Here is a 17078-nt window from a genome sequence, read left to right as displayed (position 1 = left end):
TGCAGCCGAATTATATGCCGCCGGAGAGGGATGATAATTTACCAACCATGAAAATTTGCCAACTATAATAAAACATGATCCAAACCGGTGCTTCCGTTCTCGAGTTATTAACGAGCATACATACAGATTTTCACTTATATGGAGAGGGATAAATAACCAGATTTTTTAAAATCAATTTTTAAGGAAAAAAAAAACCATGAATAAGAAGGGGTTGGGAAGTGGGGCTGAAAGAGGGCAAAGCCTTCTAATGATATAAATTTTGGCTGAAGTGGGAAAAATATCGAATAAATTGTAAACTTATTTTGTAAAAATTTGCAAATATGTTAATATTCTACAAAACATTTGCAGCAAATATAAATAATCCGAGATCTGCATGAAGAAAAATAAACAATATCTATGGCAGACAATAGTTTATGTAAAATTAGTCAGAACTTATTTTAAAATTACGAAAAGTTTTGTTTCAGTAATAAAATTAACATTAAGAGAAAGAGAGAATAATAAATATCCTCTTTTTTTTTTTAAAGATCCTTTTTACCGATGAGATTTTAACAGAAAGATATGAAATTCGCCCCGAGGCGCAATATTGGCGGTCTCTAAAATGTAATATTGCTGAGCATTCCTGCGTTCATTATTTAATAGGTATTTCAAGTATTTCGCCGTTTCATCGCCAATCGAAATTTCGAGAACTTTCCATAAGCAGATTAACAGTCGAATAACTAAAAGGAAGAAAATAAAAGTAAAATAAATAAAAATAATGAAATTTACGCTTTTAAAATGGATTGAAATTGTGATCATAACAAAATAAAATAAAATCGTGAACATAAATAAATAAAATGAATAAATGAAATAAATAAATGAAATGAATAAATGAAATGAATAAGTGAAATAAATAAATAAAATAAATAAATGAAGTGAATAAATGAAATAAATAAATAAAATAAATAAATGAAATGAATAAATGAAACAAATAAAAATAAATAAATTAAAATTTTGATTAGATATTAAATGGCCTGATATTTTTTTGTAAATTTGTTTAAGTTTCCAGTGTCTGTCTTAGATATTTTTTACTTATTTATGAAAGAAATCTGATTTTTTTCTCTTTCTTATAGGATATTCGAAAAAATAGTGTATTTCTGTTCCACATTCATGGATCTTATTCCGCTGTCTTTTATGCTTGGATTTTATGTGTCGTTCATCGCAGCAAGGTGGTGGAGTCAGTTTATAGCCATACCGTGGCCAGATAAGTAGGTAACAATGTTTAATTGTTATTTTGATGTTTAATATTCTGTCCTTTCATATGCGATTCAAGAGAGTATTCCAAAAGTATTATACGAAACTGTTTTTTTTAAAGGGCTATTCCTCAATTGCTTTATTCAAAGTTTAACTCCTTAGTGCACAAAATTTCTTTTTATGAATGACGTTTTTAAAAATGCATTATGATCGTACAAAAATTATTATTTTTTGTTATAATTTATTTTATCAAAAGCAGAATATATCAAGTGTAAGGGTAAAAAAATTTAGTGTTTTTAAATAAACACTCCTAATATAGAAATGAAATTCTGGAAGAAAAAAGGGCTGTTTTAAAAATGCATTATGATCGCATTATAAATTTAAACGTGTTAGTGAACAATTTTCCTTTTGATTTTAGATTGTTATGTCGTTATTTTATGAATTGAGTTAAACATTTTTTAAACATTTTTGCTTTCAGTATTGGAAATTTATGGTTTAGTATAATATCAACAAAATTCACTGATTAAACCTTTTCTTTATGAGGAATTGATAAATTTATTTCGATTATTATCGCCTCTAATATATTCCGATTGAGACTCATCTTATATATACAAGTTCCTGTTTAAATGCACGTCAAGAAAATAAATTTGATATGGTTATAAAAGATCAACATGTAATGGTATAAAACTGCTTTCTATTGTTGTCCTGCAAATTACAAGGTATTATCCGGTTTTCTTACATAAAGATCTAAATTTCTTTGGTTGCGATCAGTTTAATAAAAGTCATAGGGGAATTATTTATCTGAGAAAGGTTTCGTCATTTATAATTTAAAGATAGTTACCTGCAATATTTTGCTCATGGGCTGCAATAGCGGCACAACTCAAAAAAACAAGTTTTGAGATAAGTGTGTTTAAAGTTTTCATTGCTAAGCAAAATGCATAAGAAATGCTTTCGTTTGCTTAAACGAAGATTACCTTCAAGTTGAATTATGACTTATGCTAGTATTGCTGCTGAAAGAATGTGTATTTTCATATTTACACCTGTTCTTAGTCCAAAACGCGTGCTTTTTGAGTTGTGCCAGCATTGCAGCCCCTGAGCGATTTATTCATCATCTATTTTTCTATTATTACTTTTCTACTATTATGACTTTTTTTGATTTTGATTAATATTACTAATTAAAGAATTGAAACTAAAAGTGATGTTTCTATAATATTAAGTATTACTTTCTTCACAATATTTTAAAATAAACATCTTCAAATCAGCATGTAACTTTATTAACCGTTTTACAGTTATTAAAGACTAAATAAGTTCTGCTTACTTTCATTTGAAGATTATTCTATAAACTGCGCCCCGCAAATAAATAGTAAATATAAAATTATAAAACCAAATTAGGAAATAACTTTGAACTATTATCTTTGCCCCCCCCCCCAAAAAAAAAACCTTTTACGTTTTTTTTCTTAAAGTAAACAAAAATTATAAAAGGTGTTTGATCGTTGCAAAAGTTGCTGAGCAAAATGATCAGTTTTAAATTTTATTTCAACGGAATTGGAGGAAGCTAAATCTGTCAAATCAAATCTGTATTAGTACTATAAAATATTTTGGAATCTGTCTGTGTGCTTTAATTTAGATTTTAATTCACTTATTTTCTTTTGTTATTATTGTGTCAGCAATTTAGCGCTATTTTGCGAGATAATGACTTTTTTTTGAAAGTTTTTTTTCTCGTCAAAACGAAATTAAATTTTACTGTTATAAGTTCCTCTAAGTTAAAAGAATACAATGATCTAAAACAAAAATAATACATTTACTAACAGTTAATAATTGATACATTTCAAGGCAAAAAAATGATAATAAAATAATAATTCTATTTAATGGCGCTGTTGAGGAACTAAAAGACAGCATAACTAAATAAATGAGTATTTACGTGAATGAGTTAAAATCCAATCAGTTTTGTTTAGCCTTTTTTTAAGCCTAGACGAAGGATTTTTGCTGTAAAAATGTTTCTTTTACAATTTTAACATTAAAAAAAAACTTATTGAAATTTAATACCTGATAAAAAGAAAGAAAATAAACTCTATGTCACAGGAGTGTTGAAGATGCATGCTCAAGGTTTAGCTCTGAATAGCAGACAATGGCATAGCCCAACTTGGAATAAATCCAGATATTTGTGACGAAACAAAACGAGGCGCTGGAAAAATAATTTCATCTCTTGAAAGATTTTATCAACAAACTCTAATTAATTAAAAAGCATTTTATCAACACCAAAGAGATATAAGAGTAAAAGAAACTTTCTTCGTTTTCTATATTATTTCTAATATCACTTCTGCAGTAAAAAATATGATCTTATACGCTACGTTGATTAGAATTTTGTTCAGATTTGCCATATGGGAGATTTTCACCACATTTTTTAAGTTTAAAGAATCATGATGAAAAAGGAAAAGAGAGACATAGTTCTGTTCGTTATAAATACATGCTTGTTTCAGAATACAATGAAACTATATTTTTCAATTGAAAATTATGGAGAATATTAAACAAAGCCTTAAACTGTTTCGACCCTAAATCGTTGTATCAGTCAGAACAGACAATTTTTAATAAAAAAACTGTAAAAAATATTTACTGTCTGCTTAGAGCTATGCCCAGCAGCCAAACTCGGGTAGATAGGTTTGAAACACAAACACTCTAAATTATTAAGATACTATTAAAACTTTGTTAATTACATTTGATATAGTATTGTTTTGAAATTTATTACTGAGTTTTTTTTTACAATAAACATTCATGTGAAAAAAATTTGTATGTCATTTTGAAATATTTTTTTTTTTTTTTTTTTTTTTTTGAATTGGGGTTCATTAAACATTATTTCTGGTTAATTTTCTATTAAAAGTTGCTTCGAAATACAGTAAAACATGTGTATGGTTACCACTTTTTATGCATTACTTTAGTGGTCAATTTAAAAAGTTGGTCATTTATAGAGAAAGATGATTCATTGTTTTTTCTATCATTTCTGTTATCATATTATTCTGATTTAGATATCTATATTTTTTATGTTATTCAGATGTTCTTTATTTGTTTTCAAATTTAAAAAAAGATAAATACAATTGAATTTTTGTAACATAATTTTTAAATCATATATCTTTTGATATGAGATAAATTGTTTTAAAAATCTAATATTGAGCTGGTTAGTTTAAAAATAAATAGGCGATTTTGTTAGCGATGTATGCCAGCTATTTATTATAAATAATTTCTTAAAATATCAATATGCAAGAGCATCTATGTAGTTAGAAAACTCAACGTTATACTAATTTTAACATTTTAAAATTCCTTAAGTTATGTTACAGACTTATTTGTTACAAAAGCCCTTAACAGTTTCTTATATGGTTAATTGCAAAGATCTTTTGGCTAACTTCTAATACGCAACATGGAAAATTTATTGGTCATACCAGCATAAAAGTTTTTTTTTTTGGTGAAGAAGGGTTTTGAAGAATTTAGAATAGCATTCAGCGGCACTTCTAGACGAATTTAATTACTTTATTGCTCAACATACAAGTCCATTGGTCAGGTTATGCCTTTTATTTTTGTTATATGGAATGAATTCGTTCTCTAGATGAATCATGGCAGTTGATTAACTTGACAAGTTTCTATGTGTATATTATACGAAGTAATTTCTTGCAGCATTTTAGAAACTTATTAATAATATTTCTAAATTTTTTTATGACTAACAATAAATCAATGTCCTAGCCAAAAGGCGGCTATTGGGTTTTGATCCCTGTTTGCCACAATTTAAGTTACATATTTTTCAAGATGTTTTGAAAATTATCACAATAAGAATTGAAAATTCAAAATAATATTGAATTTGTAATTTAAAATGTTCTCGAAATTCATTATCATATTGCATTTTTTTCATCAAAAATGCTCGTGCAAGAAATTTTGTACACATTTAGAAATATTTCATCAAACTTTAAAGATTTGCTGCTACGAATAACGAAACGATGTGATAAATATGAGTTAACAATTTCGAAATCTCTTAGTAAATTGTAGTTCTAGGTTTTTTGAGCACGTATCACAACATCACAATCTAGTTATTCTATCAGTTTCAACTTCCTGCCTATTTTTCTATCTTACTTTAAAAATGATCACATAATATGAGATGATAATAATAATGAGATCACATACTCGCTATTTTTAATTTAGTATTCATTGATTGATTCTTTTTTAAAATAAGGTGTTGAAATCTCAAAAACTGTTTAAGAACTGAATGCAACATGCTAGCACACATCGCAGTTAGCTTTGTTTAAAAAATAAACACTGTATTTACAACTATATTTACAACTGTAATAAATATGTGTATATTTATACTATTTATTTATTAAAGTATTCGGTATTATTAAATTAATCATTATTATGTAATTAGGTGTTATGCTATTAAATGAAATGTAACGAAAATCTTCTAACTTTTTTATAAACCTTAATAAGCCGGCTAGGTAGCCGAGACGGTGAGCGTGCCTGACTGCGAAATCAATGGTTGCGGGTTCGAAGCCCACTCAGGGCCTGGATGTTTCTCTTATTGTTGTTCTCTGTTGTGTGAATGTGGCCCACCCTATAAACGGGTATCTGTGGCAGTGTAGCATGGGTATTGTTGCTCGCCATCTTGAAATAAGTTCAAAGCTGCTTACCGGGCAACGTTAAAGAGCAGCACTTCCGGCATTTTCTGTGGTGATAAACGAGTATTCAGTGTCTACCGTTAAAAAAATTAATGAATTAAACATTTTTAGTTTAAATTAAAATCTTAAATTGGGTACAATATGAAAAAAGCACAACTTCAACTATTTCTTCTAAAAAGCTGATTCCATGCATAAAAACCGATTACTTCACCCAGAAATGGGTTTTGGGGGGAATGGCATACCAGAAAAGTGAGGTGTGAACTAAGTCATCGCTCAATATTTCAATCTTAATTTGCTCTAGTACTCATTCATTGCAATCAAATATGTAGAATGTTTTGTAATAAGCCTTTTTTATGCTTGTTTTCAGTGTTCTAAAGAAATGCACAGAAAAAACTTTACGCAGAAGGAATCTCAAACTGATATTTTAGAGTGAAAAGAACTAAATTGTTTCAATTCTGACCAATTATTTTTCGGATCAAAAAGAGCAAAGCTGAAATCTAAATAATCAAAAACTAGCTTATTTGTTTAATAAAACTAAGCAGCATAACGACTTTAATCTTCGCTTGACGCAGCCTTATACCTTCATCATCAAACAAACTGGGTTTAAATGATTCTAATTCTTCCATTGCTGTTTTCGAGATCAATAGTTTTTGGTTAGAGTTTAAAAACATCGTTTTTTTCTCACTTGAATTTGCGGTTCACAATGAGATTTTTTAGGTTTTGTTTTTTTCAAGGATTCTGAAACATATTACGTGCAGCCAGTAAGGAGCACCATGCGTGAATCAATTACTCATTGCTTTTTTTAAAATTTTTATGATAGGAATATAATCTTTGTCACAAGTGTTCAAAATATCGGTAATTAAGAATTAGAATAATGACCCTTCATTATTATAAAGATTTACATTTCTGATTCTGTTCCTTCTTTGAAAAACTATTAAAGCTATTTAAATTCTAAATATAGCAGGCTGCTAACTATGGAATACTTTGAATGTTTTTTGCGGTCAGCTCGTTTAATATATGTTTCTGAATTAATGTTTTGTTAAGTGAACTTTGATATTTTAAAATGTTTTAAAGCTCAACATCATATTCCGTTAAGAGTTTTAGTAGGTGCTAATAATTATTATTTCAATAGTTTTTCTGTTACATTTATTCTTTTTTTTTCTTCTCGATATTTATAAGGTTGCATCTAAACTCATTAAAATGTTGCATATTACCTTGATATCGCATAACAACCATAGCTGTTTTGGTCGTATAGCTAAAACATAGAACAGTTAAATAATTTGTGCTAGACGACTTGTAATATCAAGAGATAGGAAGACTTCCTTGCATCAAAAACATTTAAAAGTCGAAAATTCTAAATAAAAACAAGGAGGAGCATTTATTTTTAGGAACCGCAAAGAAGTAGATGACCTTGTGTATCGTTATATCAGTAAAAATAACGCTCTACTTTGTTTTTATTTTCTAACACAAAGAGAAAAAAAAAATAGTTAATTTTTTTTCAGGTCGTAATGTTGTTTTACATAAGAACTTATCTTGGTGATTTAGATAATGCAAAGGAGGTGACGAAGGAGAGGGAGGCTCGTAAAGCAAAAAGCTCATAGTGAATATTTTTCGACGTAAGGAGGATTCATTGGAGTGTAGAATTCGTTATAAACACCTGAGAGTCAGACAGTTCAAATTGAGAGGAGGCTGGTGAATTGCCAGAAAGTGATTCTTACTTGCCTTCGTTTCTATTTTCTATTCTCTTTTTCACCTATAATAGTCCGTGGGCCGAAGTCTCAAAAGTAGCTCTAAACTAATTTTCGTTCCGACATTTGAGAGGCAATTTTATTCTCCCAAAATCGAACACAATCTTGGCTGAGAAACATAAATTCATAAAGTTCTCCAAAATCTGACTGGCCATTAATTGAAAGTTATCAAAACAATGAGGAACTATTTTGTTTTCACGAATTCAGTATTTTGCCCTAGAATATCCGAAGAGAAGCGTAATTTGACGTCACTTGGAAATGAATGGACCAATCAGAACAAAAGCAGTTGTCTGCATGCTACGATAGCTTCCCGTACGTTCACGCTTCTTTTGCGCTAAAACACTTAACAGTTTTTTATAAGTATGTACTTCAAAATTTTTATACAATTATAGTTACTTCAAGATCTTAAAATCTTTATTTTTTCATTTTAAATCATGATAATTTGATAATTTACTATTAAAAGGTAAAACATAGACTATGACAGTTATAGTTGTAATATGAAGGGTTATAATACTGCATCTGCGATTATTTTTCAGGTTTTTTTTATATTAATATTGTAAAAATACTTAAAACTTGAATTCTATAGAATATATAAATCTTTCCTCCACTATGTGAAAATTTAAATTTGCATCAACTTTTTAAGAACTGCTACCCTACAGAAAATAATCTGATTTTCTTCAAAAATCTGGAGATATTTCTCCCTTATTTTTTAAAACGATACTTATTTTAGTAAGCTAAAAAACCATTTTATACAAATGAATATTTTGAAATTCAGTTTGACACAAAAATAAAAAATTTCATTTGTGTAAAATTTTCAATAAATTTGAATTGATATTTTTTTTAATTTGTTGCTTGGTACACTGTCTTTTACTGAAGCTTTAAAACTTTCTTTACTATATAAAAACCGGATATTTTACGCAATGAACTATCTTGATAAATAATTTATTTGAACAATTTAACAAAGTTTGGTCTTTTATTATTTAAAATTTTAATGTTTTGGTACAGCATTAATTTTGAAAATAATAATATTGATTTAGAGAAAATATATTTAGAATGTAGAATTCATAGCTTTAATTGAAAAAAAAAATGTTTTCAAGTGTTATTTCAAATAGTTTTTGCAAGTGTAGCAAAAGACAAATACAGAGTGTTCCAAAAAACCTTAGACAGGTATTGTTGAATATATTTTTATTTAGCAAGAGAATATAATTCGAGACATTAATATATTTGGAAATTTCATTATGGTTTGATATTCAATAATTTATTTACATTTAAGTGTAGAGACATTCTTTAACTACTTTTCGAAACAGTGTCAGTTGGAAAATTGATTAAACACATTTTTTAAACCAATATCTGAAGTTAAATGTTTAAATCATGTTTTGAATCTACACTATTGCTTTCAAATTCAATTCAAAAAAAATATTCAATGATTAAATACAAAATTGTCATATTTCTTGTTGCTGATCCTACAGAGAAAACATACATAAATTTCCTTAAATTTCATGATTTATTTTAAGTTTAGATTAGTTAACAGTTTTTTTATAGCTTAAGAGTAGTATTTATTTAAGAGGAGTATTTTTTATAGCTTTTTTGTAAGAGCAAAAAAAAAAAAAAAAAACATAAAATTTTTGTTTTCTTTTTTCCGAGTAAGCACATCTTAATAAAAAATTTTAAATTTATACGCCATTCAGAGTTTAAAAAGAAGTAATATTTAAGTAAAATTAAAATGCAAGCAATATAAGATGTGCGCTTGACTCTACAAAAATGTTTAATATCACAGATATTGGATAAATAAGCTATCAAAACAACCATCTTTTGAAACAATACTTACCATAGCACCTTTGTTAGTGAAACAAAAATAATATTTTTTTTAAGAATAATGGATCATTAACGTTAATATGTAGATTTTTTAAACATTTTGGAACTAATATTTTATCTTCATAAAGTAATGAGAATTGTTTAAAAAAAATTTTTTTTAACATTTCATCAACATAACTACAATACTTTCATTTCTTCGGTGGGATCTATAGATAAATATCCCCTTTAAATTTGTAACTCAGCAAATATTATTAAAATTAAAATAGGACAAATAATTCCTTCTCATTTTTAAGCAAAGTATATATTTTTGTATCTTAAAATCGGAGACGAATTTTTGATTAGGTCAGAGAGGCATTGCAATTCGAATTTCGGAATGAAAATCAAATATTTAACAGTAAAGCGGGAAAATGAAGCGTTATCAATATATAGTTGGCTCTAAAAAGAGACCTTTATTTAAATTTTAAAAAAAATTCAAAGGATTAAAATGAAATCGAGAAAATTATCATCAATGCAACCAACGATTTGCTTACAAACATTACTGTAAGCGACTGTGAGGAGACAATGCGTGATTGGTTAGCTTGGCGGAGGAAAAAATAATTCGACGATTTCACTGGATGAGAGTACGAAAGCATACAGAAAAAGAGTGCGTCATAAAATCGATTGTTATTAAATTATGACCAAATAATATTTGGAGAACTTTATAAAATTAAAAATACTAAAACATTCTGAATCGTTTTGTCAAAAGAAAAAATTGCCCCCAAAGTATCGGAACGAACTTGAACGATAAATGAGTTTGGCCCACGGACTATAAGGTCGCTCGGTGCTCTTTCTTTTGTGTCACTAGGGGATAAATAGTGTCCCATTGGTTGGCGATATCATGAAATACTTTTGAAATACTGCTTATATTTAAACTAGAAAATATAAAATACTACATATGTTATAGCTAAAGATGAAAATTTTCCAAATGTTGGCATTTTCCGGTGAATGCCAAAAATATTTTCTAAGATCCAGCTTACTTCGACTAAAGCATGCTTAAATTAAAGTAGCAACACCTCATTAAATACTTACGAAACACTGTTTGTAGATAAAACAGAAAATAAAATGTGAAAGCTCTGCACATGAAAATTTTCAAATGTCGACGTTCTCCAATGAATGCCAGAATTTCACATAGTCGTTTTGATGTATGGCCGAAATATTTCTTTTTTCAATATCATCGTTTTCCACCTATACAGACTAAAGTAATATTCAGTATGCACTGAGGGAGAATACCGAATTTTGATTGTGAAAACTTTTAAAACTTTTGATTGTCAATGTCACTATTCAGTGATGGCAGCGTTGTAAGCAGTGGCATGGGGTGAAAAAGACGAAGAGGTATCTTTTACCTCATTAAATCACAAACATTAGTTTCCTCTGTTTAAACAGGTGGATATATTTATTTGGATCTATTAGTTCTATAAAACATTAAATTGAAAAATAAAAACATGTTTCTTCAATATACCACTTAAAGAAAACATTCTCAATTTTGAAAAAACCATGTAATTCAAAAGCTGTCTTTTTCTGTCGAAAGTTATCCTTTTCTCCACAAATCCCGTTTCGGTATAACTTATAGGTTTTTGTTCCTTTTTTTCACCATAGCTTTTATAATCAAGTATTGCATTTGATAAATAAAAAGTTTACACTTCGATTTCAAAAATATTTTTTTAAAAATAATTTAACAGTTAAAAACGTGAAAACTTTTCGTGAGCTTTTTCGCTTCGAAACGATAACGGTGAAAGACATATATATTACTTTGTTACAAAATGGAAATTCATTAGTGTGCTATTTGTTGTTGTAATATTGTACTCGACAATATGGCCTAATTCTAGTGCAAACATAGAATTAAAACACAAGACTAAAGAATTACGGGTTGATATACCGTGATTGTCTTTTAACTCTATAGTCAATTGGTTAGCGTCTTCCATTAACTTCCATTCTCCATCATCGCTTTTGAAGTTATAAGCCAACTTAAGTGGAATCCTGTTATCTTTCGGCAACAATGAATCCAGACACTAAGACCAGACATCAGACTTCTGACACTGAGGATAATAATACTCATACAGGGAGAATTTATGTTATAAATCTCAATCTTACCACCTATCAATTATACTAGGCAGTACACTACGTCTAAAGTTAAAACCATATTATTGAGGACCATTATATTGTTTTCTATTCATTTTAATGAAAATCTGCAATAGAATTATGTGACAAAAAATAGAATATCAACACATTCAAAAATATTTCTAAATTTTTGATAAAATTTATGCGTATTATACGCATTTCTCATTGTAAATATAAAATAATAAACATTAATTTATGATGTATAATATTTAATATTGGTTACATTTTTCAAATATCACTAGATTGATATTTCTTAGTTTATTGAGCTCAAAGTATAGCAAAAGGATAGAATTTTTTTTAAACATTTAAATGATCTATTTGATATACTTTGATACTAATTTTCTAATTATTTTAGATTCAAAGTTATTCTAAATATCTTGTATAGTTTTTTCCCCCAGTGCTTTTAATCTCAGGCTGATATGCATCCTCTTACACATCTTTTATTGAAAGACCAGATATACTTTCGATTGTATGAAGTTTGGTAACTTTATTGGTCAGTCTAAAAAATGACATAAGTTGTGGAAAAGCGCCTACCTTTTCTACAACTTCAATTCAGTTCAGTTCGTGTGATATAGGGCAATAACAAATTAATTTACGGTGTCTCAAAAATCACATCTCGTGTATGTGTTAGACGTGGTATATAAGGTACTGAACTTCGGAATGGCATCAATAATTTGGCTAAAATACTATGCTGTTATGCAAATGGAAAAGTACCTAATCATGTTAAAAAATTAAAAGAAATGGTCTTTTAATTATTATTCTACTAATTATTTATGTATGCTACAATTGTGAAGGTTTTTGATAAACATATAAAATAAAATTTAATTTAAAATTCAATAAATAAAATTACAAAAATAAAAGTTATACGAAGCACATATGCATAACAAAATAGTTTGCAGAACATTTTTTGTCTTATTAAAAACTGGCTATTTAAAGATTTTGCAGAAAGCTAGTGTTTAATACTTACAGTTGATGGCGAATTATGTTTACTGTTTTTTTAAAAAAAAATATTCGATTTATTTCAAAATATTGATTTAAATTTTCTTCCACTTATCTCTTCAATTACTATTGCGCATAATTATTTTCTTTCCGAGAAGCATTTTTTTTGGTGTGCGAACTTTTGTATACAAATGTTACTTATGCAAATCGTATTATTTTCAGTGAATTAAGATATTAAATTAATTATAAAACTTATGTAGTAAATTAATTTTTTTATAACTTTTGATATGCAGGTTAATGAATATAGTTGCGATGTATATTCCTGGACTAGATGAATCTAGCAGAGTAGTACGAAGGACATTGATGCGTTATCTTAATCTATCCCTTGTTCTAGTTTTGAGATCAATAAGTATGGCCGTAAAGAGAAGATTTCCAACCAAAGAACATCTCATTGAAGCAGGTATTCTAAGCAGCCTTTCTATTTTACATTGTGTGAACTCTAATGGAGAGTTATATTTAGGATTTATTATAATTTATTTAAATATAAATCATTGAAATTAACACACAGAAAATAATTTCACTTGTTTCGGCTTAATGTTTTTCATCAACAATATTTAGCTATTATATTCGTTAGTTGAATTAAGTTTGATTTAATTTTGATTAAGTTGGAGTTTGAATTTAGTTAATTGTAAGTTTTTATTGATTTAAATATAAATGCATTTCTTATCGTTATAATTTTTAACGTCAGATATTTTTAAGCGTGTTATTGTATACAAAGATTATACAATAAGAAATTGCTACATGGAACAAGCTAATTAAAATTCCTATACGTTTCTGTGCATTATTATTTGAAGGAGCAAGAAGTAATACAATAATATGAACAAACTGGATGAAAATTGGGTTCATATGAAAGCATAATTATGAAATTTAGTACTAAAGAAAAATACGAAGAAGGTTTAAATAGAGTAGTGTATACTTATTTGAGTATGATCTTCGTTGACTTTAATATTATGAATGTTATATATGCTACATTTAAATCATTCATATCTTTTAGCTGTGACAACTTTTTCTCATACATCATTTTAGAAAACATAGAAACTTGCACCTTTTTAACTCCGTCATTAATTTCAATATTATTGATATTTTTAAAAACAGCATCTGATGTCGACATCGAAACCTTATAGCCTGTTTGTTATTTTTGAAAAAGTCGGAACAATTTGACTTAACACTGCAGTTTATCGATTTTAAAATTTTTATTTTTTAAAACATTTTTAACCAAATCGAAGTTTATAAGAAAAAAGTTAATCAAAAATTAAAAACAAAACTCTTGCTTTCAGCGGAAACTATATTAATGATATTCATACTATTTAAATGTGAATGAAACTAGTTGAAAATTGACCTAATTGTAATGAAGAAAAAGGGGCATTTTAAATTAGTAAAATCTTATTTGATTCAAATATGATTCAATATAAAAGTCTATATCTTTCTAATTTACAATACAAATTTCAAATTTTAATTTCAGAAAAATGCTTTCAATAATGCAGTGCGTGGAAATGAGAAGCTCATCTTATTAATTATTAATCTTATGATAGGATTTTCCAGTTGTCTATATATTAAAATCATTTGTATGAATAAAAGTGGTCGTATTTCTTCCGAATACCTACCACTTCAGCCTTACAAACGCACCGTGCTTTGAGTTCAGGTTCAAATACAAATATTTATATTAGATTCAAATATCACAGTGTTTCCCAAAGTGTGGTACGTGTACCCCCAGGGGTAAGGGAACAGTTTAGCGGGGGTACGAAATATCTTGCAACTAACAAAAATTAAAAATTTTTTTATTTAAAAACAAAGCTAGCCATAAAAATTTACGATTACGTATTTTTCATTGGCTATTTTCGAGGAGTTAACAGTTAATAATTAGTAGTGTCAACAGCCAGTTGTGATTTTTAAATTTTGTGCAATTTTTATAGTAAAATATACATTCATTTTTTAATTAGTGGTACACAGCGTTATGAAAAATTTAGAAAGGGTACTCAAAAGTCATAAGTTTTGGAAACATTGAAATACAATAATTTATATTATTAATATACTGTGGGAGGTAGAAGAATTTTGTTTCTGTGAAATAAATTCTAATATTAAAACACTTAAGTTACCTTTTTTTTTTCGTTTTCGAAAAAAAAGAGATCGTATTTTTAAAATGACGTTTGGCAAAAATTGGTTGAAAAGGCAAATTAATTAGAGTGGATGACATTTTAAGTAATAAAATGTGACACAAAAAAAAATCACTTCGAATAAACACATTTTTCTTACGATAAATTCCGATTTAGAATGTCTTAAGTATGGGCAGAGGGTGGCAACAGTCAGGAAGACAAGTTTACGATAATTTAGCCAAGAGATCGATTCAAAAGTTTGGTCTCATAACTGGAACAACTTAAATGGTTGCTGATTCACCTAATTATGAATATCAAAATATTCTTCCACCGTTATGAAACTTCAAGATTTAAAAAAATGCACTTATATAAAAAATATCCGTAAAATAATACTTAAGACCAAAGAGAGTTAAGATAAACTTTATGACTGCTCATTATTTAAGTAATTTAAAAGCTATTTCATAACACATCATTTGATAAATGGTTGCACAAATGAGTGTGATTCAAAGATATGATGAGAATAAAAGAAAAAAATAGCTAGGGAAGAAAGCCTAGAAGAGGAAACTAAAAAATTTTTGACAGATAATTTGACATTGAAATATCATTCTTAGCAGTTTTCTTATGTTCCATTCACACTTTATGATGAAGCTATGCTAATGACATGATAGAAACAGGTTAAGAAAAAAAAACTGGATTTTTGGCAGGTTTCATGACTAAAACTGAGTTGGAAATGTTCCAAAGTGTTCCCTCTACAGAGTTCAACACTTTTTGGATCCCTTGTACCTGGTTCATCAACGTTCTTCGAGAAGCGAGACAAGAATGCAGAATAACTGATTCGAATGGCCTTAAACTGATCATGGAGGTATTTATTTTCTTTTGTCTTTTGTAAGAAGGTAACAGTAATAGAATTTTGTTTCAAGAAGTGTACACTTTAAAGAGGAGTCTGTTTGACAACCATGTTATCAATATACAGTAGAGTCCCGATTATCCGAATTTCCGCTTTAACCGAGCTATCAAATATTTCAAGGAATTTTTGTTCTAGTTTATTTTTTACTTTTAAAAATATCTTCAAAAAGAAAAAAAAAATCTGAGTTTTATCCTCTAAGCACTCAGGAAAACAAAATCGAACAATTTGATCCGATAAAATGATCGTTAATATCGTCAATAATGAAAATGAATCTAGCGAAGATGATGAAGACAGTGACGATGAAAATCAACATAAAAAAATTTCTCATACGAGTGTACTAAAAACTATCGAAAGTGGTATTGAATTCATAGAACAACAAAAAGAGGCGACACCAGCCTTTCTATTATCCCTAAAAAAATGGCAGAGTTACATTAACTGTTACATTAACCACATTAACTGGGATAATCAGGACTCTAATGTATTTGCTGAAAATTGTTTTTAAATAGGCCCAGAATCGTTATTGAATTCATAGAATTGGGTTGACTGCTGTTTAATGATTTGGCAACAAACTCGCCAAATTTTTATGATACGATGAAGCGGTTATTTTTAATGGCTTATTTGAATGAAATGTATGACAATAATTACTAGAAAACGTTAAATTAACAACTAATAAGATAATTTAGATAAATAAAAATAACATTTTAAATGAGCACAGCAGTCAACCCAAAATAGGGATACGTAGTGGCTTAAGATGATATTTTCGGCCATGGGATGTTATGCAATTCTCTCTCGCTGTACTTCCCCTCAAAGTTTGTAACCGTTGTACAGAATCACCTTGCGTATTATTGAACAAAAATAAAATGATAAAAAAATGAGACTAAATTTATGACAAAATATATGAAGTCGTATGAATAACTAAATCTGACTAAACATCTAAGTATGAGACTTTCATACTTATAAAAACTCATTAACTAGTTTTTTTTTTATAAAGTTTTCATAACGAGCAAATTACTTAACATATTTCAAACAAAATTTTCATTTTTGTAAGTAGAAAGTAAACAAAACAAAAACATTTGTCACAATTTAAAATTTATCAATTTTCGTTGAAAACCAATACTATCGAAATTGTAACATCTTTTATCGTAATATGTGTTTTCACAATTTTATTACTTTAAATATATTTAAGAAATTAACTGAAATGCTTAAATTCCCCTATAAATTCTCAATTTTTATCATCCTAATAAATATTTAAAAAAAAGTTAACCAGTGCTGGGTGTGTCAACCTAGAGGAGTTTCTAGCGTCAGTTTTCGTGATCTACCTGAACTGTTGCAGTGTGTTATGTTAAACAAGCACGTAATTGCACATTTATGCCGGCAAATATCATTTCCATTGTTTGCAGTACTCAAATAAATATGTTTTCCTTCTTTTGTAAGACACACCCTGTACAAAAATACATTTCGGAGCTTCAGTGCA

At 28.0% G+C, this 17078-nt stretch overlaps 1 protein-coding gene across 2 annotated transcripts in view; it reads left to right on the top strand.

The window, feature by feature from the left end:
* Positions 1–17078, top strand: part of LOC107454965 (uncharacterized) — a 62559-nt gene that overhangs the window by 17634 nt on the left and 27847 nt on the right. The window contains exons 2-4 of one of the 2 annotated variants that reach the window (XM_016072337.4): positions 1110–1244; positions 12838–13004; positions 15402–15559. In XM_016072337.4, coding sequence (XP_015927823.3) covers positions 1110–1244; positions 12838–13004; positions 15402–15559 — 460 coding nt within the window. Of the gene's footprint in view, positions 1–1109; positions 1249–12837; positions 13005–15401; positions 15560–17078 lie in introns of both variants that reach the window. The other variant, XM_021147498.4, reaches the window with a different exon arrangement.

The sequence above is a fragment of the Parasteatoda tepidariorum genome, chromosome 2 (assembly GCF_982258835.1).
Source record: "Parasteatoda tepidariorum strain Cologne lab strain chromosome 2, Ptep-v5.0, whole genome shotgun sequence".
Classification (NCBI taxonomy): Eukaryota; Metazoa; Arthropoda; class Arachnida; order Araneae; family Theridiidae; genus Parasteatoda; species Parasteatoda tepidariorum.
Note: the sequence above shows the minus strand (reverse complement) of the source record. Positions and strands in the feature narration are given on the sequence as shown.